Source organism: Perca flavescens, chromosome 19 (genome assembly GCF_004354835.1).
Source record: "Perca flavescens isolate YP-PL-M2 chromosome 19, PFLA_1.0, whole genome shotgun sequence".
In the NCBI taxonomy this organism is placed as follows: Eukaryota; Metazoa; Chordata; class Actinopteri; order Perciformes; family Percidae; genus Perca; species Perca flavescens.
This window is the reverse complement of record NC_041349.1, coordinates 21,410,579-21,437,565: the sequence shown is the minus strand read 5'-3', so window position 1 is coordinate 21,437,565 and position 26,987 is coordinate 21,410,579. Positions and strand designations below refer to the sequence as shown.

At 39.8% G+C, this 26,987-nt stretch overlaps 1 protein-coding gene and 1 long non-coding RNA gene across 11 annotated transcripts in view; one reads left to right on the top strand and one right to left on the bottom strand.

The window, feature by feature from the left end:
- LOC114545733 (uncharacterized) overlaps nt 1-15,887 on the top strand; it is a 233,926-nt gene extending 218,039 nt beyond the window's left edge. For both annotated transcript variants that reach the window (XR_003690929.1, XR_003690928.1), the window contains exon 3: nt 15,823-15,887. This is a non-coding gene — a long non-coding RNA (uncharacterized LOC114545733). The remainder of the gene's footprint in view (nt 1-15,822) is intronic.
- The window catches only part of LOC114545729 (receptor-type tyrosine-protein phosphatase delta), a 132,859-nt gene that overhangs the window by 47,152 nt on the left and 58,720 nt on the right, over nt 1-26,987 (bottom strand). For 5 of the 9 annotated variants that reach the window (XM_028564196.1, XM_028564200.1, XM_028564201.1 and 2 more), the window contains exons 3-7: nt 24,386-24,531; nt 22,330-22,471; nt 5,221-5,409; nt 4,025-4,033; nt 1,154-1,264 (exon numbers count right to left, since the gene is read on the bottom strand). In XM_028564196.1, the coding sequence (XP_028419997.1) occupies nt 1,154-1,264; nt 4,025-4,033; nt 5,221-5,409; nt 22,330-22,471; nt 24,386-24,531 (597 nt within the window). The remainder of the gene's footprint in view (nt 1-1,153; nt 1,265-4,024; nt 4,034-5,220; nt 5,410-22,329; nt 22,472-24,385; nt 24,532-26,987) is intronic. The other 4 variants (XM_028564198.1, XM_028564204.1, XM_028564199.1 and 1 more) reach the window with 1 other exon arrangement.

Sequence of the window (26,987 nt, the reverse complement as noted above, 5' to 3'; positions counted from 1 at the left end):
GGAAAGGAGAAAAACAAGGGAAACACAGAGAGTAAAAAGGCCATGTTTTAGGTGTTCAAATGCTACTTAAACAATTCGAAGGACCTTCTGTCTCCAAGGAGGGAGCCGCTTGTATTTCCCTGGCACCCAGATTACAATGCCAAAGTCTGACCTCTCTGAGCACAAACATTTTGAATAAGAGAGTGTTTACTTTTAATAAAAAGAATTTTGCCAAAGCCAAGTGAGCTTATAATGATAATAATAAAAATGTATGTATATTGCTTTATTATATATTGTGTATGATGTTACAATTTGCTACATATATACATATGTATTTATAGAGAATTTAATAAAGACAATACTGGAAGAGTAACAGTGGGTTTTTACATAAAAGCAAATAAAATGCTTAAATGCTGCGTGCAAGTAAAAGTGAGAAGCAGTAACAGCAGCACAAATTTTGTGACTTTAAAAGAGTGAAAGATCACTGCCTCTATGGGAAAAGGTTATGCAAAGCAAAACACTGCAGCTACTCCACCTGTGATTTTTTTTTTTGTTGATTTTTTTGCATTTGCCAAAGTCATGAAGCTATATTACTAACCCTGTGTAGCAACAAAACACTGTTTTACAAGCTAATTTTACATATGGAGTAGCATACTAAAATACCCTCTATTTGAATTATTTCATACCTGTTTTAACGCTTGACTTTTTTTAAGTCATTGTCAGTAAAACTAGCAAGATCAAATATGTCCTTCCAATGTTGATCAATAGGGAGAGAAAAAAGGCCAGAGAGGATCTGTTCACTGCTGGGGAAATAGTTTGGACTGATGGAGGAGGGCCCGGCCACCCTTTACCACCTCCAACAGTCAGGTTTGAAAGGCAATTAGTAGATAAACACGGCAAGCAGTCTAGTCATTGGTGTTAGAATCAGGATTATCAACAGAAAGGACCAGAAACACACAACAGAGCAGATACTGCAGGTACAAATCAGTGCAGGTAAGTTAAGTGCAAAAAAAAAGAACCAAACCATCAAAAGCAAAGCATACTTACAATGGCCTCACAGGATATGGCCCCAGTAGACTTTATTGGCTAATTTAAAGGTTCCTCATGAATTTTAAAGAGAAAGTTAATATAATATTTGAAAGAAGCATGTCAGTGCTGTCAACATGTTTCCTACCTCTGACATATAGATTTGCTGGGGCAGAGTAGCGGGTTCCATCGTTGTTGGTCGCCACACATTCATACTTCCCCTGGTCTGACTCTTCACTCTGCTCTATCTGGAGGGCTCCTGGTTGGGAATAGCAAACGGGGTAGTGGAGTATGTTTGGTTAAAATGCTGCTGTTCATCCTGAAGTTCACATGTAAAAAGAAAAGTTGTTTGGCCTCAAAAGGGCCAACATCAGCCCCCTTCATTCTACTTCTGCTTTGTCCTCTCAAGCCTCAGTAGTTGGACAATTTGAGGAAAGTTGTAATTCAACAATATCCAATAAACTGCATGAATGGAATACTACGTCCTTGCATCTGTTCCCATAAACTCTATATTTTAAAGTATATCCCCCATCATTATCACAGCCTGATCCACTGGCTGAGGTAAAATGGAGACCCTACTATAGGTCAGGTATAGCTGCAAATGGTAATCATGCAAGACATTGCAATACAAATATATTGTTCCTCTTAACAGGGCTATAGTAACAATGAGGGAAAAGAAAATAACACATTGTCAAACAAATTTAAAATAAAGAACAGAAAAAAAACGTCTCTAAAACAGTTAACTTGTTGATGACTTCTTTAGAGAAAAAAAGCCTGATTACTTTTAAGGTTAAAGCATCTAAAAAGACACTCATCCTAGCGCCAATGTCAAAAAAAAATCACGTAGAAGAATAGGGGCAAGCCCTTCAATATACAACATTTCACTGGACTGGTCAATATGGGGATGAGTGATACTGCTTCAGGGAAACATGGATCAAACAAAAAAAGGTTTACAGTATAAGAAAGCAGCATAACAAGGGAGGACAATTGAAATAAATAAATTTAGGTATGAATTTTAGCATATTCAATCACAGATCGAGTGTAACATTCATCTAACTAAATAATTTGGGACTTCATCTAGGTGAAGTTATTTAAAAAAAAATGCAGCCCATACAAAAAATGTAAAAAATGCTGCTCATGTATGTGGAATTTTTTTAATTGAAGTATTATGTAAGGCAAAACCAACACATAACCCTCTGTAACAAAAGTTTTGACATGCAAATCTTGGCAAGAAATGTATGTCGGCACAACTTACAACCTTCTGACAACCCTTAGCTGAAAAATAAAATGCAATTGTATTAGAAGACAAAATTCAAAATATCGACCTGAGCCGACAAGAAAGTAACCAACCACTGCTTTAGCTTGTGAAAGCTACAAAAGACACCCATAAAAATCCACCAATGGGATCAGCAGTGTGGTGTCACATGACCCAGGGAAAAATGGCTTTATGCATCAACAACTCTCCAGCTTCATCACACATGGCAAAAATGAGCCAATCAGGTCCTCGCCAGACTCTACTGTTTGCCTTCCTCAAACCCTGAAGAAAAAAAGTCAAAAAGTAAAATAGTCTCCAAACCCAAGAAAAGTAAGAAAAATAGGTGAAAGAGAAAAAAAAGCACCGTAGAAACTTTATCAAAAAAGTGGTTGTTTGGGCTTTTTTGTAGAGGTACAGGAGAGGAAAGCAAATAGAAGAAATGGAAAAAAATAGTTTGCAAAGATAGAAAGAATTCTTTGGGAGAAAAAAGCAGAGGAGAGGCAATGTTGTCTTCAGCATGCCTGCGTGATTCCACAGCATCTGTGCATATTTTTTTTAGTGCTGAACAAGAACAGCTAAGGGGAAAAATGCTTGGTTGTTTTAGTTGGACAAAAAGAGGGACACATGATTCGCTATGGCCAAAAAGAAAACAAAAGTGAACGGAAAAAATATAGTTAAAAAAATAATTGTCATTGGATATGCTTATTTGAGCCAGGGCAAGCATATCACAACTGAGCTAAACAGGCTCTTGAAACCAGAATACAAAGGAGTAAATAAAGCATAGACAAAGAAAAATGGAATACAAATTTAGTCAACGAAACAGGACAAATAAGAAGGAAGGTCCATATGAACGTAATGGGATTTGGTCTTGGTAAACAGGACAGAAATGGAGGTGATTCAAGTGAAAGGATGGGTTGACAGCAAGAATGAATTTGTATTATTTTCATTCTGTGAACGTCAGTTCAGCACTCTTACCTCTTATTGGTGTACCACCTGGGTGGATAATATGAATGCAAATAAGATTAGAAAGAAGAAGCATTAGTACGAGTAGATAGAGGCTGGGGGCTTTGGAAGAAGAATCAAATTAGATTTAACAGGGCAGGTAAATAAAGGTACTAGAGGAAAGGTAGAGAGAGAGAGAGAGAGAGAGAGAGAGAATACGAATTGTTCTGTACTCTACTGGCAAAGAAAGACAGGATTCATCATAGAAAAATCATAGTTCAGAGAGAAGAACTTGTACATTGATGTACCACGGGGAGGTGCCATTTTGGAAGTGGCAATAGCTTCTGAAGATCATCTACTGAAGGGAAAGACTTTGAGGACTTTGTGTATGAGATTGAGAGCAGACATACTGTATATAAACAACCTGAGATCCCTTTGCTTCACCTGAACTAAGCAGAGCTGGTCAACTCTCTAAAATTCTTAAAATGTCCATACCTACTGTGCTGGTGTAAAAACGATAAGTGAGTAAGTGGTGGGTCAGTGAGTGAGTAACAAATATGTGAGGACAGGTCATTACCCAGGTCAGTATATGACAATACTAAGCTAAGGTTTGGTAGTTATAATGTCCAGATAAAGGTGATACTATAGCTGGCAGTGGTGGGACACTTGAACACGGTGGGGTGAGGGAAGAGTGTATGTGCCTCTAGTAGTAGCCCTGAACCTAAACTCTCTGTTAGTAAAATGCATGCCATGCATTTTAATAGTTGTTGGAAACATGGAAATTAGTGGGGGGTGATGTGTGCTTTAGAGCTAAGCACTTACCAAAGGATTCTGTAGATTTAAAAATATAGAGAGAAGAAAGACAGCATAAGAATGTGATTATATTCTTTAAGTAAGTTTAGTTAACAGAGGTTTTGTTAATGCTTTATCAACTCTACGTGAATCAAAGTCGTACATTAGAAATAAGGGTTAAATCTACACAGTTCTGTTAAAAACATGTCAGCAAGGAAGTAAGATTAACAAGACTGTTTAACAAAGGACAGCTGTGAACTCTGTGAAGACAGGTGGTCAAACATACAAGACTTAAAATTTACAAGTAGTTGTGCTAATGTGTTGCCTTTAGCTGGCACATAAAGCTGCAAGCTATTATTTATGTAAACCTTTTAGAAAATAGCATAATCTTTATCTATTGAGATATTGAAATCAAACTGGAGATTTTCAGGCGAATGGGTTTATTAGGGTCATGTCACAGGCAAATAAAAACAAAGTTGGCATCTAAACATTAAAGCAGGGGCTGTAAATTCAAAGAATCAGAGGGGAGGGAAAAGCCTTGTGAAGTTTTCACACACTACTGTGGCTTATTAGTGTCCAGAAATAGATGTTTCTTTCTTTAACCTAAAGAAAATTCCTATGCAAAGCAAATATTTATTCAGAGGAGGTTTAAGGATACCTCTTTTAAAAGTAAAATTTGCACAAATGCACAAGGACGATGATTAATTTGCTTTTCTGCATGTTTTCCTATTTAAAATCATGTGTACTCCTTAGCAGATTCTGAATGAAGCCGAATGTTGAATATTAATTGATCAAAAAAGAAAATGGCATAAAAAATGAAGAGAATGGATCCAAAAAATACTGCACCAATGCAGTGAAAAGGAAATCGACACAAAACAGCAAAATAATTAATTGTAAAAAGTCACAGCAGTGAGCAATGAGGGCAGACGTTAGGGCAGAAGCCAGCAAACACAGAGGGGGAACAATCCCAATAGCCCATGACAACACTAGAAGACAAAGGGAGACACACATACAGACAGCACACACCGGGGCGTACAGAGAGTAGAGGACAGGAAGTAGTAGAAACAATGCCATTACCTACAAAATTAAAAGCCAAATGAGAAGTTAAATTATGGGAGGAAGAAGAGGATGAAAGAGCAGAGGAGACAGCGCAGACAACAGGGGGAGCAGATCAGATTCTCAAGACTCCCTGATTTGTAATTAAGTTTTCAGCAGAGGAAACCTACCTGATCTGAGCTGTTTAATGCGTCCATTGTTGGTGGTGGTGTTGACAGGGAGGAAGTCTTTAAACCAGGAGATGTCTGGGTCGGGGTTGCCGCTGGCGGCACAGAGCATGGTGGCAGTGCGTGTTCGCTCAACCACTTTCAACTGTGGGCCCATGTCTATGGTGGGAAAACCAGGGGGCAGCTGGTCCTCTGGAAGAAGATGAGAGACATTGTAGCAGAGGTCAGAATCACATCGTCAGTGGTCCTCCTTAAACCCTGTGGGGAGCTAATGAGGAGGGAGAGCCAGTGGAAATTATAGTCATAAGACTGCACAGCAATAGGATGAGAATATCTATCTACAATCTTTGGTCAAATGTTACATTGTTTTGTAACAATACGGAGTCTATAAAGCAATCATTTCCAAAGCCATGGCATCTACCCATAGTTCATATTGACAAGGACACAAAATGAACAAAAAGTGAAAATGGACAACAACACAGTTCAGGCATCTCAAATGATTTAAAATGGTAGTTTAGGAGTATTTGGGCAAATAAACACATTTGTTTTCTTGCTCTAGATGAGAAGATAGTTGACACTTATCTCTGGTTGTTAACTATAAAGATACAGCTAGGAGTCACCTAAAACGTATTTCTTTGATGTTCTTTGATGATGGCAGGTGTCTTTGCGGTGCTGAAAAAGCTGTCTTGTTCCTGCCGGCGTCTCAACTTACCGGCTGAACAAGGGCGGGCTACATCTTGCTGCCGTTTGAGATATGAGAGAAGATAACTCACATTGCTCTTTGCTCCAAAATATGGTCTTTTAGCAAAACAAAGAAAATCAAAGCCTGGAGAAGCTTTGTCTGAAGCTCACGGCTCTGAACAGGAAGTATTTTCTGCTTGCAGCAAGTGAGGATCTTTGAGAGGGTGCAGAGTGAAATTTTCCATACACCATGAGCTCACCGTATGCCTCCCCACAAAGTTAGCCAAGTGTAAATCTGCAAAACAAGACCTGCTTATTCTGAATGCCAATGAGGTTTATGTGCACCTTTTAAGTTTTCCTTTCCCTGCTGTGATATGGCTAATTAGTGTCTTCCTCTGCTCTCGTAAAACGGCACCTTTTTGGAAACACATTATTCATTAAAATTTCATGAGGAGACATCAGTCTGGAAACAGCTTTGAGATACCATAGCCTGCACACAGCCAAACGACAATCATGGCCACCTTCCAACAATGCTTTTGGGTATCTGGCATGAGAAGCCACCTCAACGGATAAATCTTCTCAGAAATAGAATGTATTACAAATGAGTGACTTCAGACTGAACTGCAAAACTTTCCGATGCAACTCTTTGTCCCTGCCTGAACTGACATATGTTTTGACAGTGATGTGACGTTTTTAAATGGCCAATCGCAAATCAGCAGTCTGTTTAGTCTTCTCAAACTGCATTTATGAAATCCTGTCCTATATAATGCATACTTTCAACACAAGGCCTTGGCAGTAGTGCACTGTTAGTTATACTGGGCATCTTGGCCCATGTATCCTTATATGGTTTATCACTGTAAGTCCTTGACATGGTGTGCAATATATATACATTATCCTTTTCCATTTCAGTATCCATTAAGGTAATGAGAGTGCCCCAGCTTACTCTTGTTAAAAGTTTGTAGGTGTCTGCCAATGTTTGCTTGTTGTTTGCACAAAATTGATGTGCTGCTCATTAAAACAATAACCACTTAACCACTCAATTCACCTCAGTCACACAGTGGCCATATTTAGTTAACGTCATTGTTAAAGCAGAAACTTAAGCTGGAGGACAGGATCAATTTGAAGATTAAACATTAAGAAATTCCCAGAATGTCCCATTTTTCTTGTAAACGTGTTGTTTTTGCCGCTGTTCATATCTGCTTTGCGGTCATTAACTGTGATTGTATGGTTATGGATGGTGTGTTCTGTTAATGTTAGGTGTTAATGTGATAGGCTCCCAGCGCTCTATTAGCTACAGTATAAGCTCTATTGCTGATTTACAATGACATCACCACAGTTAAAAAAAAAAAATTTAAAAAAAATACTGCACTAAATTATGTACTGTGATTATCATTCACATAAGAAGGAATTCTTATTCTCGTGTTCTAATTAGCATTTGCTATCAACACATAGATTTAAAGAGTGTTCAGATATTCCCACATAACCCTATGTAAAATTTAGTGACACATGCATTCTCCAGAAGAAACACACAAGCTAGAAGATTTGTCATAACAATGTATCTGTTCCAAAAGCACCGTGTTAACAACCATCAAGGAATGAGGGAATAGTCTAATCTGAAGAAAAAAAAAAACTACACTTTCAAAGGTACTCATTCAAATGGAGAAAGACGGGGAGGAGGGGGAAAGGAATGAATTCTACAAGGTAGCTCCTGTCCAAGCTCCCTTCAGCCTGTTCAAGGTTGAACAGACAATTAGTCGATTCTACAGTGAGTCAAAAGTATACCTGATCAAACACCATAGTCAGAAACAAGCCGAGGACCATGGATGCATGTTGGATATAGTAATTGGATGTGACAATCCATACAAAATACAAAGCAACTCCTGTGAAATTGCAATGTATTCTAAAACAAAGTGCTTAAGAGATCATAATTGAGCTGTCCTTTAAGAAGTGAGGATTGTTATCATGCTGCAGTATGCAATGTCCCTGGTTATTCAGCTCTAAGGAGAAAAGAGTGACAACACTCATTTTAAATTATAAACAGTGTAGCCGATGTCAACGTGATAGCTTTTCAAAATCAGGATCCTCTAACAACAGTAAAACCATAGTATTTCTGTCTGATTTACAGTACTGATTAACAACAGTGTGGCTCACTGAAATTGAGAAAACATAAAAATGAGGCTGGGTCAAGTGTACAAAGGACACTTTCACCAAACCAATCTTCACTGTCCTATAGAATGCATGTGTTACATGATGCTAGCCCGTAACTCCAGTGCAAGCAGCTGATGTGACTCCAGGCAGCACATTTAAAATTAATGATCTGTTACGAAGGTTTCTGGCCTTTTGAATGCATTCTTGTTCAGCCCAGAAATGTATTTTACAGCTGCTTTGTGCACTCATGCTCATCTAGAATGGCCACAATGTCATGACATCAACCGTGAGGTATTTCAAAAATATTTCTTGCGTAGGATTTGGAGTTAAGATACAAAAAAAGAGAATAATAAACATGAGTACCTTGATGTTTTCAAGCTCCTTGCAACTCTCGGCTATACCCTCATTTACTTCCCAAAGAGAATTAGCGTTGTGGTAATAAATAAAAGGAGTGAAATTTAACACGTTTGCTAGCTTGTGCTGTGATTAACAACTCACGTCAACAGAGCTGCTGCAGCATTTCCCTTACAAGGCAAAGAGACCAAAATTAAATCAGATTAATCACAATGTAATTTGAGCCACAGCCGGTGAGTCGTACGTTTTTGGAGAAGTTGGGTTATTGACAATGTGTTCACAGTAAATAATGAAATAATTAATCAACCAGGGGCCAAGCGGCTAGTAGTTTTTCCCCTTGTGCTATGTTTGCAGTTCCGGTAACCGTCAAGAGGTTGGTTTTCGACTTGTGGTTACATAAATTATCAGCGAGGAGCTACTTCATTACCCCTTTAGGAACCCTGAGCTGCATCCTGATAGGAGTGGAAATTGGACAAGTTTGATTTGCTTGTAGTGCACTTTTTTTTTTTTTTTTGCGTGTTTTGGGGCTAATATACTATATGCTGTGTGACTTGAACACACAGCCCCAAGCTACCCTGCACAATGTATGAAAGTCAAAGCTGAAAGGTGAAAAAAAAAACAGAAATAAGTGGGTTTTACAGGCTTTCTCTGCTTCCTTATTCTACCTCGCTGAGAGCTGCAATCTCAAGGACAGCCTAAGACAAGGGCAGTTTCTGCTTTACAGACCCATACTGTATATTCAACAATGGATCTACACACTAAATGAGATGGAAGGGAGAGAAATGCTGAAGTCACCTTCTAAAGAAGTGCTGAGCACTGGTGCTTGATATAAAAAGATTCCCAATGACAATTTGCACACATTAGCCATTGCCAGGCTATCAGGCCATGTGAGCGTGCAGTGCCAAGCATGGGAAGAGTATAAAAAGGACATTGGCTCAAAAAGTACCTCAGTGAGCAGATTTCAGCTGAAGACATAAGGCCACTGGACATAAACTTAACCCATTAGCAGATTATATCTATTGATCACTCATACAAAATACGAGCATAAGTGAAATCACATTTTCCTTGTGTGAAATCAGTGGACCATTTCAGTTTCTGAAATGTCGCTTGAGTGCAGCAGAAAGTCAGCACAATTTGTCGTCCTATACTGCAGTCGTTACCAATAAACACACACAATCACACCCTCTGTTCAAAGTCAACGTCTCACCTGCTGTGGTGTAATGGCTTGAGTGACAAACTCAAGTAATTTCCTCCTTGTTTAGGCTCTAATTAAATAAGCCTAATTGAGTCTCAACAGATAAATGCACCATTCAATACGTGATCTGTTACAGTTTACGTGTTTGCTCAGTTAGTGCTACAGCAAGGCCCTAGTGTATATATGCAGTCTGAGGTGATGTTTATAAGGTATTACAGGGCTAATGAAGTTACATCTATGGAGTGGAATTCATTAAAGAGAAACCCTAAACCTAGGGCCAGGATGTCTGCTTGAGTTTGGTATCTGCTCAGATGTTGACATCTGTGGGACAATGTGTCTCCAGAAAACCAAATTAAAAGCATGTTCCTCTCTTCTGCATAGCACCTATAATACAGTATACCTACCACTGTATACAGTTGTGGCAGTCTTTTTCTTTGGTGAATGATAGACTGTACACAGAGCACAGTTTGCAAAGCAATTGCGCAGTTGGTAGTCTGCCAATATTGCATGTGCTTCAGCTCGTAGATCTACAGCTTTAAGTGGAGTAGGTTTGACATTGTATCTGTAATGATGATTGGCGTGCAAATAGTGGGTTATAATGTCAAAATGCAATGCAACATTCATCATTGTGTATAAACACAAAAGTAAATAAAATGTTGAGAAAACTGCGTGTAAATCTGATCCTTAAGTCGTGAGATGAGTTTTATGTCACTGAAATCACATTTGGCTCTAAAAGGACCAAATAAGTACAAAGGAATCTGAGAAGAAAATAAGCCTTTGTTGCACAGGACTTTCCAAGTGAAGCCATAAAAACATAAACCTTTCCGGTCACATTGTGGCTTTAGTTTCGTGGTTGCTGCACAAGGATTGGATTCGGTCCGACCATTTTCTTCCCAAGCGGAACACAACTTTTAACCCAGCGGTTGAGGTTATTCTTCAGGAAAAATCCCTGCAGGCCATAATAAGATATATTTGTTGGACATATTTGAGTGGATACAATCTCCTCAAAGAGGCTGTCACAGGTGACTTGTTGTGGCAGCATTGTTGAGAAGAGTGTGTGTCAAGACACATTGTTGTTTGGGAATCCCTCCTCACCAAAAATGATGGATTATGAAAGTGTGGGAATTTAGTGCAGATGTCCTAAGTATCACACTCGTACATTTTACACTTGATTTTCCTTTGCCCTAACGATTATCGTTGCCCAGTTTAGGAATCCATCTCATTCTCGCTACCCCTCCCCAGATAAGATTTCAGCCAGAACAAAAAGACGAGCCACAAAACATTACCCATGGAGCGTGACAGCAGCAGTGCTTATTTTTCTCGGCAGCCTGAGCCAAAGTCATTTTTTCCCACCACACCATAGCATGTCATTTGAAGTTGAGGGACACTGATTAAAGCTCAAAAATCCCAAAGAAGTGTGAGAAAGAAGATAGGAGACTGTAGCAGGGTTAGGTTGCTACTTATGTTAGTCATACAGCACAATGCTTACAATGACATTATTTGGAATTTGATAATCCATGAGCTGACCTAGGTTGAGTTAGGACTTGTTGTTTTATAAACTAGTAAAAGGTAATTAATGAAGAAAATAATTCCATCCACGCAATTAAAGATAATAAGGACGAAAGACTTGTAGAAGTACAGTAACATCATTGTTAATAAAATCTTGACACGCACATACATAAATGTCATTTAACCAAGAGTCTTAGAGCATTTTATTCCAAATAAGGTTGTTGATTTGGAACACATTAACAGGGCAACATTGTCCATTATAATTTGTTTACAGTTCTCTAAAATATTGTTGAAAGCCTAGTTAATACATCCGTTCAGAGACGACCTGAATCTTCTTCAACAAAATGTTCTGTTCGGCTCCTGTTCAACTGACGTATTCATTTTTTTTCCCCCCTTTGGCATGGGAGAGGGGACTGTTAATTATGCTTTTGTTTTCACACAAACAAAATTACTCAACCAAACGTAAGAGCTCTTGATTAACAAAGCCAGACAGCAATTCCATTTTGTGCCAATTCTATGACGGCATCTGTTCCATTTTTCTCTTTTGCTCTCTCTAATGTTAACCACTTTCACCCACATGGTTGTTGATTTCTTGGCTCTACTTACAAGGTACATTTAACTCTGTGGTAAAAAGGTGTACTTTTACTATCTAGCACCTAATGATTGACAGATTCTAAATCTGAGCCCACCCTTTGCTTTATCAGCTACCTGCAGCTTGGTTAAACTATCTCAAAGTTGGACTCAGACAGTGTTGCTTTCCTCAACACTCCATCCATCATTCTGCCCATAAACTTTAGCAGAGGTGAAACTTGTGCCCATATCAATTTCTGACCATGGAACCATGGGACTAGGGCGTCCTGATGCTTTATATAAGCTTGTACTTTTTTTAGTTCCTATTTTCACTGAAAAAACACACGGACATTTCATTATATTAATGTAATGTTGTTCTAGTAAAGATATATTTTTTTCTAATCTTAACTTAGTTTCTACGTATGATACGTAGAACAGGACGGTAAAGCAGTTAAACAGCCACAGTACGTAGACCTAGACTTGGATTAGATATAACCCTTTTTGTTAATGCCTATTGAACCCATGCCAGGACATTGTTGTCAGCATATGGGCATTTTAGCCCTGCCTCGGGTAGAATACTTGGAATAGTTACAGTAAGATACAAGTGAAAGTGAGGACACTTACCAGTAAGGGTGTAAACCAGCATTCGTGAGTGGCGGGTATAGCCATTCATTTAAAGGGCAACAAGTCTGACAAGCATTCAGAGTATGAAATGAATGTGCATCATTGCTGAGCAAAAAGAAGAAATGACGGCTTGAGATGTCTGAATTATCCCTAATTGCCCTCAGAGAGTCCAAAGCCTGTATTTATTTCATTGATACATCCCAGTGCTGTTTGGCACATATGTTGTCCAGTCTAAATAAGATTAAGTTTGCCCCTCGAGCTTCATTTGAGCCAGATTTCCCAAATAAGCCTCCTGGCACCTGCACTGGGTAGATATTGCTTAAGTAATCCAATAATGGACAACACAATGCTCAGCACTTCCATCTAATAAGGCACATACTAGTTGTTTAAGAGTTTATAGGCTAGTGAACTCCAAGTCAACCTTCAAATTGTTTTAAAACATGGCGTGTATCTTGACTGATGTGGTTTTTTATTATTGTGCAGACTGGAAAAGACTCTAGAGGAGCTAAAATGTGAGAGCACACCCCAACTATATGTTGGGGGCCACGGTTTCTTTATGTTCTAAAGCCTTAGATGAACTGATATGAGAAAGTGTTAAGTGGCAAGTCATAACTGCTTTCCAGTTTAGGTTTACAAATGTACTGTATCTGTGCAGGACTCGCGGGTCAGAACTAATCCTGTTGTATCGAGCGGAGTGCTGGAGAGTTCACTTTTGCTATGTAAGCCCATGATCCGTTTATCTTGACTTAGGATACAAATGTATATTTCGTTCTTTATAATAACACTGATGCAGTGGGTAACTTAGAGGATTCTGTCAGCGGCGGCCCCTTAAGTTTATGTGTATCTACTGTCTGTGTATCAAGGCCCTATTCTCACAGACGGAAGTCAGACATTTTTAAACCGTCTTATAGAAATGGGGGAGGGTGATTTTAGGGTTGTTGTGTACAGTAGTTTACCTGTTAAATTCAAATGACTACTACATGGTCTATACTCTATAAACTAGAACAGCAGTAGCATGTTCAGTGTGCAAATGCGCCCCAGTATACTGCCTTTTGTGCAGTGAAAAATTGGGTTTCTCAGTGCAACACAAATGAGCAGTAAAAGTGCAGCTCGGCTGCGGTAAAATTAGTTAATAAGTTGACTCTACAGGTATAGTGCATGCTAATGAATATTACTGTGAATGGGCCACGGTTGGCTCAAACAGCTAATTCCAATTTACAATAATAGAGTTTTAGGAGGAGCAGGCCCACTTCAACACAAAGTGGCATTAAGTCTCACTCGCTTGCTACCTCTAAAAGTAGTTCAGTAATTTGCTGAACAAATACGGTCTCTTTGAGAAAACCGCTAATACCCGAGGGCAGACAACAAGGAACCAGCTAGTATCCACTAAAATTTAATTTTACCCTTGTTGCCTGAAGGAGCAAAATAGGAATGGATTGTGAAATACTATCCAGTGTGTTCCCTCTCCTTTGAACGAAATATAGGAGGAGGAAGGTGAAGGCACAGAAAGCTCTCGTAACCGGAGGTTCATGGCACTCTGTCTCGGTGAAAAATAGCACTGTCTCCCCTTTTGCCCCGCACTGATTGTTTCTTCCATAAATCCCCTTTGAGATTTTATAATTAATTAAATGCTGCTTATTTGTCATTAAAAACACTCGCCTAATGCCTGAGATTATGAGGAACCCATTGTAGAGTCAATCTATTAATCACCAGGCCTTTTTTCCCCCAGAAAAACCTTCACAGATGAACAATTCGAGCCGTTCCTCATTCTGAATGACATTGGAGAACTAGTTGTAAAACTCTTAAGTCGACATTCTGGTGTGTGATAGTAAATCATTTCATTTAAACACTTAAACATATCTTCCCACTTACAGGAAAATAAGGACATTTAATGTGTGGATCACACAATACTTTTATGAAAAATAAGCACCTTTTACCATTCATATCCCACCATGAAAGACACAATGCACATCTGAGTGTGGATTAGCCATACTGTTGACAATCATGGGATGCTTTTGAGATAGATTTTTTGAGTGTCCACTACTTCATTTAGTACTTTTGTGTTGGGAGCTCACTTGTTGGTATTTTGGTTAGATTTTGGGTAGATTTTGGGTAGAGTTTGAGAAACACGATCCAGGTCAGAAATTCTCTGAGTTATGCTTCAAAATTACCCCGCCTAGTGTTCCTCCAAGCCTGCCGTCCCCCGTAGGCATTTTTTACGGCCATCACTGCTGGGGCAGATTGGATCAGCCAAGCAAAGGGCATGCAACAGAGATGTACGCCACTTCTGGCAAGGCGCCCCTACTCTCCCTAGGCCCCGTATCATTCATAAACATGACGGATTAGCTGTGATATTCCTCCATTTACAACATAAGCGAAGGGAGTTGGAGGAAGGGAATGAAAGCAGAGAGTGAGTGTTAGTGTCGGATGCCCCTTAGGGCTAGTGCTAAAATGGATGGGTAAAGAGGGAGATGAAAAGGAGAGATGAAGCAGGAAGGGCGGAGAGGGGGGCGTTCTGTACAGGCCTGGCTGGGCAAGCAGCAAGGCAGGCAGGAAGCCAGGCACAAAGCTCCATTTACGCTCACACACACACACTCTTCTAGCTTTACAGACTACACGTCAGCTCAGCCAGATGTACTGTTATGGTAAAGATCACCTAGGGGGAAGGTGCAGAGGGAGAAAGAGAGATTTCAAAACCTTTTCTACCTACAATCATGTCTTTCTCCCACACTGCCTTTGAATTTACTTTACCCACTGACTTTATCTGCCACGATCCAGTCGTGGCTCATCTGAGACATTAAAAGATGCTTGATGTTAAAGACTCTCCCTCAATCTGTCTTTGTCTGTCTCCCGCCTCCTTTGCCTTCTGTCCCTCTCCCGCCCTCTTCAGGATTTTACTTTGCATATTCCATTTGCTGGTTGTTACCTTGAGCAATGATTCCATTTACTTCAGAAAACAGTGCCCCATTTATTCAGAGTTGGTGGGGGGGAAAAAACTTCTGCTCTTGTCATCTTATCTGTAATCAGCATTTTTTCTTTTTATTATTAGTAATATTCAAAGGAAGAGGGAACCAACTATTTGACAATGCTTTGAGCTATTTGCCGAACACAAAGCTAAAATGGATGTTGCTTATTTTCTCTCAACTCCATGAAACACACCTTAGGAAGCCTCTTCTTCTTCCTCTTCTAGCTTTTTGTTTACAGTCCATCAACCCTCATTTGAGCCTCTTGAGTGCAATAAACATTCACAAATAAAGAGGACGTGGCAGGGAATACATAAACAACACCCCACACACCACACTACATTCTCCTTAGAGACAACCCTGTCACTTGGAAGCATATACTGCCAGACATCTGTTCGGTTTTTATGTTTCATGCTTATTCATTGTATATTCACCCTCTTACCGCCCACTCGGGATGACTATATAATGCTTGATGTGTCAAAGTTATATGTTTGTGTATCAACATTTATCATAAAATAAAATTTAACTATTTAGGTTGATTTATTTGTTTTGTCTTTTCAGGGGAAGCTGATAAAGGCCAATGCCAGAAGCTGGAGCCAGCAGGGGATCAAGAAAGTATCAGCAACCAGGTGAGTCCTCCGACCGAAAGACAGAAGGCAAAACTGTGAGACACTGAGTTGCTTCATTAACCTTCATGTACTATACATTCAGAAGCAGGTGGGTCAGTTTGATCAAACAGGCGTTTCTAATACTTTGGCTTGGATTGTCACATGGCCTATCATTCGTCTATTAACAGAAATCTGTGTATGTAAAGAAAAGAAAACTGTACGTGACTGTTCATGTGTGTATGTGGAGGTGTTTATTACTTCACCAGCAAGAAAGCATCCCATCAGCTGTCAGAATGCTCCCACAAAATCCTCTGAGCCTTAATCACTTTTAGCATTTTGTGCATGACAGTGCCACATATCTTTATGGTTCACGGCCGGGGGACTTTGAACATGGTATCGTCAGACTCAGACGAGTATTCTAGGAGACTTGCGGCATAAAAGTCAGAGCAAACCCACTTCACACAAGTTCCCTTCCTCCTGAGAAAGGAAAAAAACCTAGCACTAGCCATTTCAATAATTGATATAGCTAAAAGTTTGCTACAGGAAAAAAGTGCATAGAGATTATTCATGCTTGCTGACATCGTGCAGAGAGGTACCTATTGGCTCGCAAAAAGCCCTAATGGAAAATGGGGTTATATCAGGCTTTTCAAATGTATCAAACGGGCATTTTCCCCCAAAGTGACTGTGGGAGACGATGGGCGTCACAGAAGGCAGTGGGTGGCATTGTTGTATTATGGAACTTACTATATTGGGTACATGTGATTTGAGATTTGAAATCTGGGTTTAACGCTGATGAAACTTGCAATGAGAACTTGTAGGTTCCCCTCCCCCCCCTTTCCTTTCATGCAGCCAGTGCACTCATCTTTGCTGTACTGAGTGTAATAATGTATAGACAACTAATTACACCAAAAAATGAATTCTTGCCGCATCACTTTTTCTCACTCCAAAGTTGTTTTGGTTTTGATTAGTGAGCAGCTTTAGACAGCTTGAAAAGTTTCTCAAGATCATTAGATGCATTAAGGATGACCCTGTAGTACCCAATTAATAGCGTAGAAAATGACTCCTGAGTGCAGCTAAGCCTAAGATCAAAGCTACATTAGCACCCCTCGACTACCTGGCTCATACTTACACACTCTTCATTTTATGACCTTGTGTCCCTGTGGAATATGTTCTGCTATATAGTGCATACTGTAGTGCATATATGTAATGTGCACACATTCAGATTTATCAAGCTAAAAGAAGATAACCAATATGAATAAAATGTCTGATCTTATGATTGGCATAAATATATATTTTCAGAGTATGTAGCAAATGTTAGCATGCTACCATGCTGAACTAAACACGGCATTGTCACTGTGAGCATGCAAGCATACTGAGGTTAGCATTTAGCTGAATGTGCAAATACAGCCTTGCACAACGGTTTGCGTGGCTGTACAGACTTTAACATACACAGCAATGTATTTATCAAAGATTTTAATTAGCAAAGAAATATTTTTCAGGCGTCTAACCTTTCTTCCATATTTTGTTGGTTTATTACTAACCACAAGATGTGAGAAACCATTCACATTTTTAAATCACTCATTCCCTAATTACTCTCCCAGTACTATGAGGTCACTGTGGAGAACAATGGAATCAAAGGCCAGCGAGGGGAAAAAAACAGAAAACAAACAACACATTCCTCATTTGTCTGAATCAATAATTATTAATTCAGGAGGCGTGTTTACTTGTATTAAAACAAATACAGAGCCACAACATGTGGAGAGTTATCTATCATATTCAGTGTGCAAGTGCCTTAGTGGCTCCAGCAGATATTTTCTAACACGCTATCCAGACTGTAAAGTCTAACATCCATTGCGTTGGCAGCGGTTATGCCTTAAATCATCTTGCATACTATACAGATACTGATTGGCTCCCACGATTAACCCCGCAGTGAGAAATAAGGGGGTGTTGGGGCTGTTGCTTTTTTTCAAAGAAAATATAAATTTCTGTGAGGACAGTAAACTCCATCGTTTTAATTACATTAATGAATAACTTGGCATCTTGTTTTATTTTTGTGACATGAGAGAGTGAAGTTGGGAATTGAGGGGAGAGTCGCTTTAAATCAGTATTGGCCAAATCCCAAGCAATAACTCTGTCAGTGGATATATTATGAAACATCCTAATGGACATGAAGATAATTGATGGTCTGTGAAGTTGTTTGCACTTAGTCACTATTTGTCCCAGCATGCTATGTTAGAGAGAAAAAAGCTTGTTGGTTTCTGGCTGCAAATAACAAATGGCTACTGTTCACATTTAAAACCTGTTAAAACACAAGTAGCTTCTGAAACACCAGAACATAATGACAAAGTAAATTATATTTAAAAGTCCTTCATACTATAAGAGGATATTAAAGGATAAATCAAATCAATTGTGCGCCATAATGGACTAACCACTTGGGTTTTAAAATGTAAAAATGATTTTTCACTTTAGAATATTGTTTTTTTTTATATGTAACAAAATAGTTAAACTCCTACAGTGAGTCAGCATGTTTCCACGGCACCATTTTTTGGGGAAACAATGTATTTGTCCAATATAATTGAATGTTCCATGTGGTGGCCCACGTCTCGCCATCTGTAGAGCTTGTGCCAGTTAACCAGCGGATTGTATGGTAGCTGTTGGCCCCCTGCAGTAATTTTACAATGGTGACATCCCCGCTGCATCCCTTGCTCCGACAGTTTGAGACAGCTGACACAGCATTTATCTTGCTTAGCAATTTGAGCATGCAGACCAACTTATGTTCATCCCTCACTCTGCACTTGTTCGAAAGGAAAGCATTATGCATTGAGAAAATGGTGCAACAGCTTGAAAGCAATGGTTGGGAATGAGCATTAAGGTACATTTTAAATTATTATCAGTTCCTCTTAACAATATTCTATGGGTTTTTGCTATGCAGGCATGCCCACATGGTTTACGTTGAAAAGCAACTCATGGATATCTGTAAACTAGGCTTGGAATATAAATTAAGCAGCTTTTGGTGTCTTTTATTAAGTGTGGAGACCATTTCTCTCGTGACAATGACAAAGAGCCGAGTGCACACATTGTCTATGAATAATCACTGATCATGTAGCAGCCCTTTCATTGCATGTGGAAAGATCCGTCTCAGCTACACGGCTTTGACCGTGCCATTGCACCATTCCATACAAATGGAAATGATGCATTCTGTTTTTCCGTCACAGCAGAGCGGCTTCTCATTTTCCGCTCCCACTGTCAAGTTGTGCACAGCTGCATAAGTTTGCGCGCATGTGTGTTGGGCACAGGAAATGGCTGTTGACAACATAATGGGAGTGTGAGGATGCAATATAAATCCTTAATCATGCCTGAATCATGAACTGCAGCACTCAAATCCACACATCAATTTGCTGGAAGTACTGTTAGCAGAGAGTCCAGGCCCTTGTGAGGTGTTTTGGCTACATTTTCTGGGTATTTCTTATTTTTATTTTTTACTTATGGTTTAAAGTGTGTAAGAAATCCAGCTGCATTAATCACATACTGACAGGTATTCTTGTTAGTTCATGAGTCCACGTGTGTATGCAAATATCTTATGGAGGCATAATTATAAATGGGATTAAATACTACTTTGCTGAAATCATATTCCAGCCATGACACCCAAAATGTGCTGTTTCTTCATTTCTCAATCTCTTCCTGTCATTCTCAATTACAAAGCAAATCAAGATGACCTTAATTCAAAGACACGAGTCGCATGTGAGTCGGGTCATCTCATAGTTAATCAAAACAGAGGACCCAAAAAAAGTGCACTAAAGAAACCCGTAGCTCCTGCCATGGCCTAGCATATTTGACTCGGAACATCATTACGTTTCAGGGTTCGCCTTTCATGCAAATCGCTTCCCCACGCCTGGAACTTCATTACTAATGGCACTTCCCATCAAGTAAAAGGCCCATCCGAATACTAATATCCCCCAATACTTTGGATTTGTCACCTCGAGTCCCCTCTTCTCATAGCATGGCAATTACAACAATGTGCTTTTCCTTCATGGAATTAGGCCTCACCCCCTGCGGCGAGCTTCCCACAACAGATGCTTTGCAGTCGTTTCCACAGACCATTGAAGCACAAATGAACTAAACAAACAGTCACTTTAAATGTATTAGGCCTGGTGTAGTAGCACTTATCTGTGTTTGCTTATTTATTTATCTCTCCAATCTTGCATCACACACTCGTGTGCAAGTTTACTATTTCTCCACAAAAAGGGCCAAAAAGAAGGAGAAAATAACGTTTGCTTGTCACGGTGACAGATCGGACTTTAAAAATGTGAAGTTGCATTTTTCAAACTGCAATTTGTGTCATGTGGAATGATGAGTAGCAAATCACTGTGTTTATTGTATTGCACAAAGTAATTTTGGAAGGAGGGAGCTTTTTGGTCTCCTCAATAATATATAATGCCTCCTTTGTGTTACCTCAAGTTACCCATACAGTGCGATGCCCTCACAGTAAAGTGTGTCAGCTTACTCCCATTGTCCTGAAAGTCACCCTTATGTTGAGTCTTTGAGTAATGGAGGGAATCAGTTTGGCTCTATAATGGATGTCTACAACTTGAAGTTATAACTGTTGAAGTGTAAACTCAAATAATATGGCTAGCTAAAGATGATCTTATTATAGTCATGCTTGATATCCGTGTCTGTGGCCAGCACTGGGTCATCATTTCCTTTTTGTTTATATTTGATTTTCATCTTGCTTTCTTTCCTTTGTCTATGATTGCTATCAGTGCTCATAATAATTATTCAGTCTATTATTTACCTTTTTAACACCATCACCACCAGTGTGCCTTTGTCCTAACAATACATTTCCTCTGTAAGACCTACCAGACACCAGATGTCTAGCAACTGTAAGCGCTTAAACTGTGTATAGGTTGGCTCCCGGTTATGTCACAGCAAGTTCTGACAGAGGGTAGTGAAATGAACATATATATAACTAATCATTCACGCTGCCAATATTCTGTGTTCATATGCATCCACGGGAGGCATTGTAAGGACAGGAAGCACATCCTTTTTTATTTGCACCAAAGACGAGAAAAAAAAAAGCTTTTCTCTGTTTTTCTATTTTTTGGGTCCGTGATAGGCCTCTACTCACCTCCAATACATTGATGGGAATGGAGAGCGAGCAGAAAAGCAAAATGGAAATAGTAATAAACATGCTAATGCTAGGCCGTGGAGCTGGGAAGAGCAGCTTCTATACCCGCCGCTTAGGTGTGTGTGTGTGTGTGTGTGTGTGTGTGTGTGTGTGTGTGTGTGTGTGAGAAGGGGAAAAACAGAGATAGAGACCGAGCAGGAGGGAAAAGGAACAGGAAATATGCACAATATTGCAGGTGAGAGCGAGCATACATGCACTCACTGTATGCTCCAGAGTAAACAGGAGAGAGCTGCATGTGAACGTGCCACCTTTCTCTTTCAATCTGCCTCTGGAGACAGTGCAAGGGGCCTTTGTTGGCTCATTGGTGAGATAAGAAGCAGCGGAGGGGGGCTTCAGAGACTCGCAGAGCCAGCTTTTTTTCTATAGGATGGAAGCAACCCTCTCAATAGAACCTCATTTACCATGTTGTGTAATTGTGGTACATAATGGAGCACACCTTATTCAAGCAGCCCAAGGCTTTTTTTCTAAAGCAATTTTCTCCATTCACAGCCAAACAAGTCATGTTTTAGAGAGATATTACTCACCCTTTTGAGCTAAGGGCCACCACACATTTGCCTTTGAATGGAATGTTGTGTGTGATCAAGATAACATTTTGCTCATTGCTTATTATAAAGGAGGCACTGTCAACCAACTTGATATTTGTCATCTGACTTTTATTCTCACTGGAAGTAAACAAAGTGGCTGACCTTTCCTGTCTGGATTGTTACACATGTTTGTGCAGAGGAGTGCTGGCTATTAAAAGCCACTGGTCACTGAAACATCTCTGCATTGAGGCAACTGCAAGCTAGAATGCTAACATATGCAATATATGATCGTTAATCACATAAGAATACACTGCTTCATTTTCTACACGGCCAAAATAATATCAAAGCTGAAGTGCAGAGATGAAAAATGACTGATTTGAAAAGCAATGCTGAGCTTTTCCATTAAACCACCGCAGGGTAGGAATGGATGGATATTTGCATAATTTAACTGGCATTTTAATTATTGTGTCAGGCATCTGTATGCAAATGACTTAAGTCACTTAGAAACGGAAACTTACTTGGCTAAATGGCTAATGGACTAAATCTTATCAAGTTAGAATACACAACGTGAGTGAAACCAGAGTCTCTAATTGGGTTGACTGTGCGGTGCAACAGTAAGAAACAAAGAAAAAGAGGACAGGACAGACATAAAACAAGTCAATGTAAGCTTACCTGGGTTAGCTGGGAGAAAAATGGCATGTTAGTGGTGTGTGATTTTTCTTTTCTTGTGGGGTTGCTGAGAAGGACCTACCACGTAAAACAGTGAGTCTGGTGGTAGCGCTCGTCTCTCCAACACTGTTGGAGGCGACGCATTCATATATGGCTTCATCTCGGGGCGTGCGTAATGGCTGAATTCTTAGCACTGAACCAGAGCCGTCGTCGAACTCTATCACCTGCAGGTGCGAGAGACAGGATATGTTAAAGGAGATTTTATGGTTCACAATGGGCGAGGGACCTTCCGCAGAGAAAAAAAGACAACACTGTCGAGGACATTTGGCTAACAACACTGATGGTGACACAATGTGCTTCCTATGACAGAAACAAAAGCTGCTGCCTACCTTACGTTAAGCCCTAGTGATTTGGTGTTCATTTGTGAATATTGTGGTTGTACATACTGTACATGTACAAAAAGTAACGTCAAGATCTGTGCAGAATTAGAATGTGTATAGAGAAAATGTAGGTACTGAGCATATTTGATTCCAAAAAAATTTGGTTGTGGGTATGTTCATTTATTATGTGTTCAGACGTGCTGTCTTTTAAATAAACTATTAACTATCTACTACTAATTTGTGCAATAATTGGTAAAATAGTCGATCGGCTGACTAACTTTAAGAATGGGAAAAGTTATTGTAGTCAGAATGTTTTGCTGGGGATATCGGGTTGCAGAGTGAAATTTAAATCTGAATGTGTCCCACTCTTAAAGTTAACATTCTATCCCTTGAAAATGCATCACACTGGATTGTGTCAATGGGACAGAAACAAGCACAAACAGTTAAAGGTGGCTTGATAAACGGTTACGGACAGTTGTACCATGAGGTGAGATAGTGGTACATAAGACAGGACCGACTGTATTAGACGAACGACACATAAAATGTGCACAAACAGGTGTTTGTTGTAGCTTATTCAGCTATTTTTTTTGCATGCTACATGTTGTATACTCACTGATTTTTAGAAAGCCCTGTGTCATAACTCAATGTCTTTTAGGCATAGAGGTAGATTTCAATAAAGATAGGCCTGAGACCTCCGCCTCACACGCTCGCATACAAACACACACACACGCACAAACACACACAGAGGCCTACGGACATTTTAAAAGTTCACCATACATCTGTGCATGTGTTAGTTTACAATACATTTCAACATTTCATTAGCCAAGCTATAGCGGTGTTGGCATTCAAGCTGACAGCAGGTGATGGTAAAAAACAGCCTCCCTTCTTAGTCAAAGCAGAAGCATTGGAAAGGAAGTTGTGAGATGTCTAAAAGGAAATGGTTTTTTGTTAGAAGATGAGACGGCAGTGTACGATTTGAATGGACATGGAATGGCGGCAGCCAGCAAGCTCTGTGAGGCAATGAGAGAATGAAAACGAGCGTTTTAGCATTCAGCACAACGTGCAATGCAAACGCGATGAACTCTGATAAGATTAGATTAGTGGGCATGAGACGCAAAGAAGAGGCGGTAAGAGGTCGCCAAGCTCCGTTAAGCCATTGCAGTAGCAAGCAAATATGGCATCTAGAGCAGAGGGGGGAAAAAAGCGACACCATGATAGTCCCGAGGACTGACACAAAAATTAATAGAAATCTTATCAGTGTTCTGCGATGATGTGTTTCATGCGTACTGAGCCCAAGTGCAGATTAAAGCTGACCAGAAATCAAAGCTTCAGCCGAAATAAGGAGGGTAGGACATGCATTTAGATAAAGATGCCACAAAGCAAAAGGATATTTTCCAAAGTGAAACCGTTACTTCCCCTTTCACTTTGCATAAAGCTGGCAAATGTGGCGTGATGCTAATGTAGGTATCTGGGTCAAGCCACAAGCTTTTTCTTCTGTCCAATTACTCTTTTCTTGTCTTTTATTTAATTACAAATCTGTCCCCTGATCTTTTGTGTACTTGCTCATTAAAACCCATGCATGTTTAAAAGGCTGGCCAGCATGGCTATTATAGCCTGCTAATGCGTGGTGGCAAGTCAGGGCGAAATGCAAGCGAGCTGGGCATGGCGCGATGGAATATGTGGGAGCAGAGCCAAAAGCAGTGCTTGAAGCATTCCCATTTTGTCGAGCATTTTACATCAGAACAATAGACCTAATACCTCAAATCTCTGGTTGCTGACTTTCTTCCCCTTCTTGTTCCACACAATCTTCGGCCGTGGATCTCCTGTAGCTTGGCAGATGAAGGATGCCACGCCTCCTTGCACGCCTGTTTGGTCATTGGGGGTTCTTAAAAACTTTGGTGGTGCTGGAGAGGGACAGAAACAGAATAAAAGATAAGAAAAACAGTTAGTGAGCATTCTAAGCTTTGCAGACAGAGCAATTCATCTCACTTATCAAGCCACACACAGTAGGAAGTAACAAAGTTGCAGATTTCAGCATGTGCCTGTTAAGAGGATTGTCTTCGGAGGTCAAGACAAGAGATTGTACTGACTTTATTGTGGAAACAGATCCGTAGTTGAGATCAGAAGTTAAGGACAGGGAGACTGGGAGTATTTCTTCATAACTCTGAAATCTCCTTTGAAGGATAACTGCGACTTATGAGTAGGGTTGGGTATCGTTTGGGTTTTTTCCGATACCGGTGCTAAAACGATACTTTTAAAATGGTGCCAGTGCCTGAACCGAAAGATATATAATACAAAATATAAAAAAGGAACACAAAATGACAGTTGGCGACATTAAAGAACGGCTTGTTTATTGCTAAGGCCATATGGTCAAAATGAAATGATTGCTTAATAATGTAATAACAATAACTTATAACAATGACTTATTTCACCAGTAAATTGCTGTTAAACGAAAAAAAAACAAGCACCAGATGGGAAAAGGGTTATTTTACAATAACTTAAAATGCACCACAAGGCTGGCGTGTTTCAAGTAAACGCACCATCTGTGTTGTTTTTCCGACAACGGCAGCTGCGGACGGTTACCTCCCGGTGTTGGAATCCTCTACAGGGAAATACAGTCACACTTTACACTGCTTAAAGTAAGCTGTCAGCATCTTATTCCAGCTATTAGCTAATGGTAACATAGCGTTCCGTGCAGCGATGCTTCTGAAAAAAAAAAAAAAAAAAAGTCAGGCACCTAAATGAGGCACCGAAATTTTCGTTCTTATTCGGTCTCGTTACTACCGTTTACGTCGGAACCGGTGCCCGATTGGCACTGCGTTTCCGTACTCAACCCTACTTATGAGGGAGTTTTAAAGAGGAATTCTTGGATAAAAGGAAATACTTTTTTTGTGGGGACTAAGGAAAGTGTTGAGATCAATCACTGGAGAAAAGAAATGAAAAGATGATATACTTGATGATTGATTTGTTCTGAAATGTAAAAAATGTCGGTTTGTGTCAAGGCTGCAAACTTCTGTAAAAACATTGCCTCTTCCCTTTGTGACAGTAAAAAGTGTTATTGTGGTCAATATGTTCACAGAGGAATTACTTTGTTTACAACACAATCTACAGAGAAGGCTATAATGGAAATGACTACAATTTTGTAACAATTTTCTTTGTAATCTTCTTTGTATTGTGTGTTTAGGCTACTTTTAAATAACTAATTGATAATGCCACTAAAGGGGGAAATAGATTCTTAAAATCAGGAAATACCTTAAGTTTAGATCACTAAGCATTTTCTATTAATTTATGTGAAGATGATTGGTTGGATGAACTGGCCTTTTACATGTTATTCAACATAAAAGTCCTCTATCTTTACAAGCTGTTCCCCATCACACTGTCAACATGCTATTCCAATGGACATTAATCATGTGGCCATTCAGTGATCTGATTAACATTTTCCTAACTGTTGCAGAGAAACAGAAGCTTATCTATTATATAGGTTGAGTAGAAACTAACACTAGTCTCTCAAAAACCACCAATCAGGTTATTCACCTGATGAGGTCCTTGCAACGCTCAGATCGGCGATGTGAGCATTCTGTTGTTCCTAATTGGCCCCTCAATTCAGCACAACAAGTCAAGTGTGAAGGCAATGAGGATAGAAATGCTACAAATGTAGGGGCGTGGAGGTGAGAGAATAGCAGAATGGAACAGTGTTTGCTTTGTGTGGACACGGACATGGCTGTTCCCATCTACTGTAGTGGTTTTCCAACACGGTACAATAGCATTTGTTCAGACTCTGATCTCCATAACAGTGAAAAGAGCTGCAGTCCTGTTCATGCAGTTTGATTTTGTCAAGTAAAATTATTCCCCAATATAATTCAGGCTTTGCCAGCCATTATAACAGTTCCCTATTTACATCCAATTCCAAAAACTGAGTTCTGTTTCGCCTTTTCAGTTCCTGCTCCTGAGCTGACGTTTCTATTACAACAAAATCCAAACACATGAAAGTGATTAGTAATCAAAGGAAGCCATCTCTCCCTGATGAGATTTTGAGATTTACATCCCAGCTTTATCATTATGATCAAGGCTTATTTCAATAATAATGTCATAGTGCTAAGTCGGACCCCCCCGCCCGTAGTATTTTCCTCTGAAGCTCGAGTGCCAGCTTCAGTGGGAGGTACAGCTCCATCTGTCCCCCTGCATAGCAACTGTTTGCCTTTTATCAATCAGTTCAGCAGGCCATTAGGGGCCCAACAGCTGCAGTAATGCCAACCATCTGAATCACCTCATCTGTGTGTGAGAATGTGCGATTGTGCTTGTTCGCGTGCCTGTGTGCAGAGTGATTTCCCCACCCAGATTGTACTGCCCAGCAGCAGTG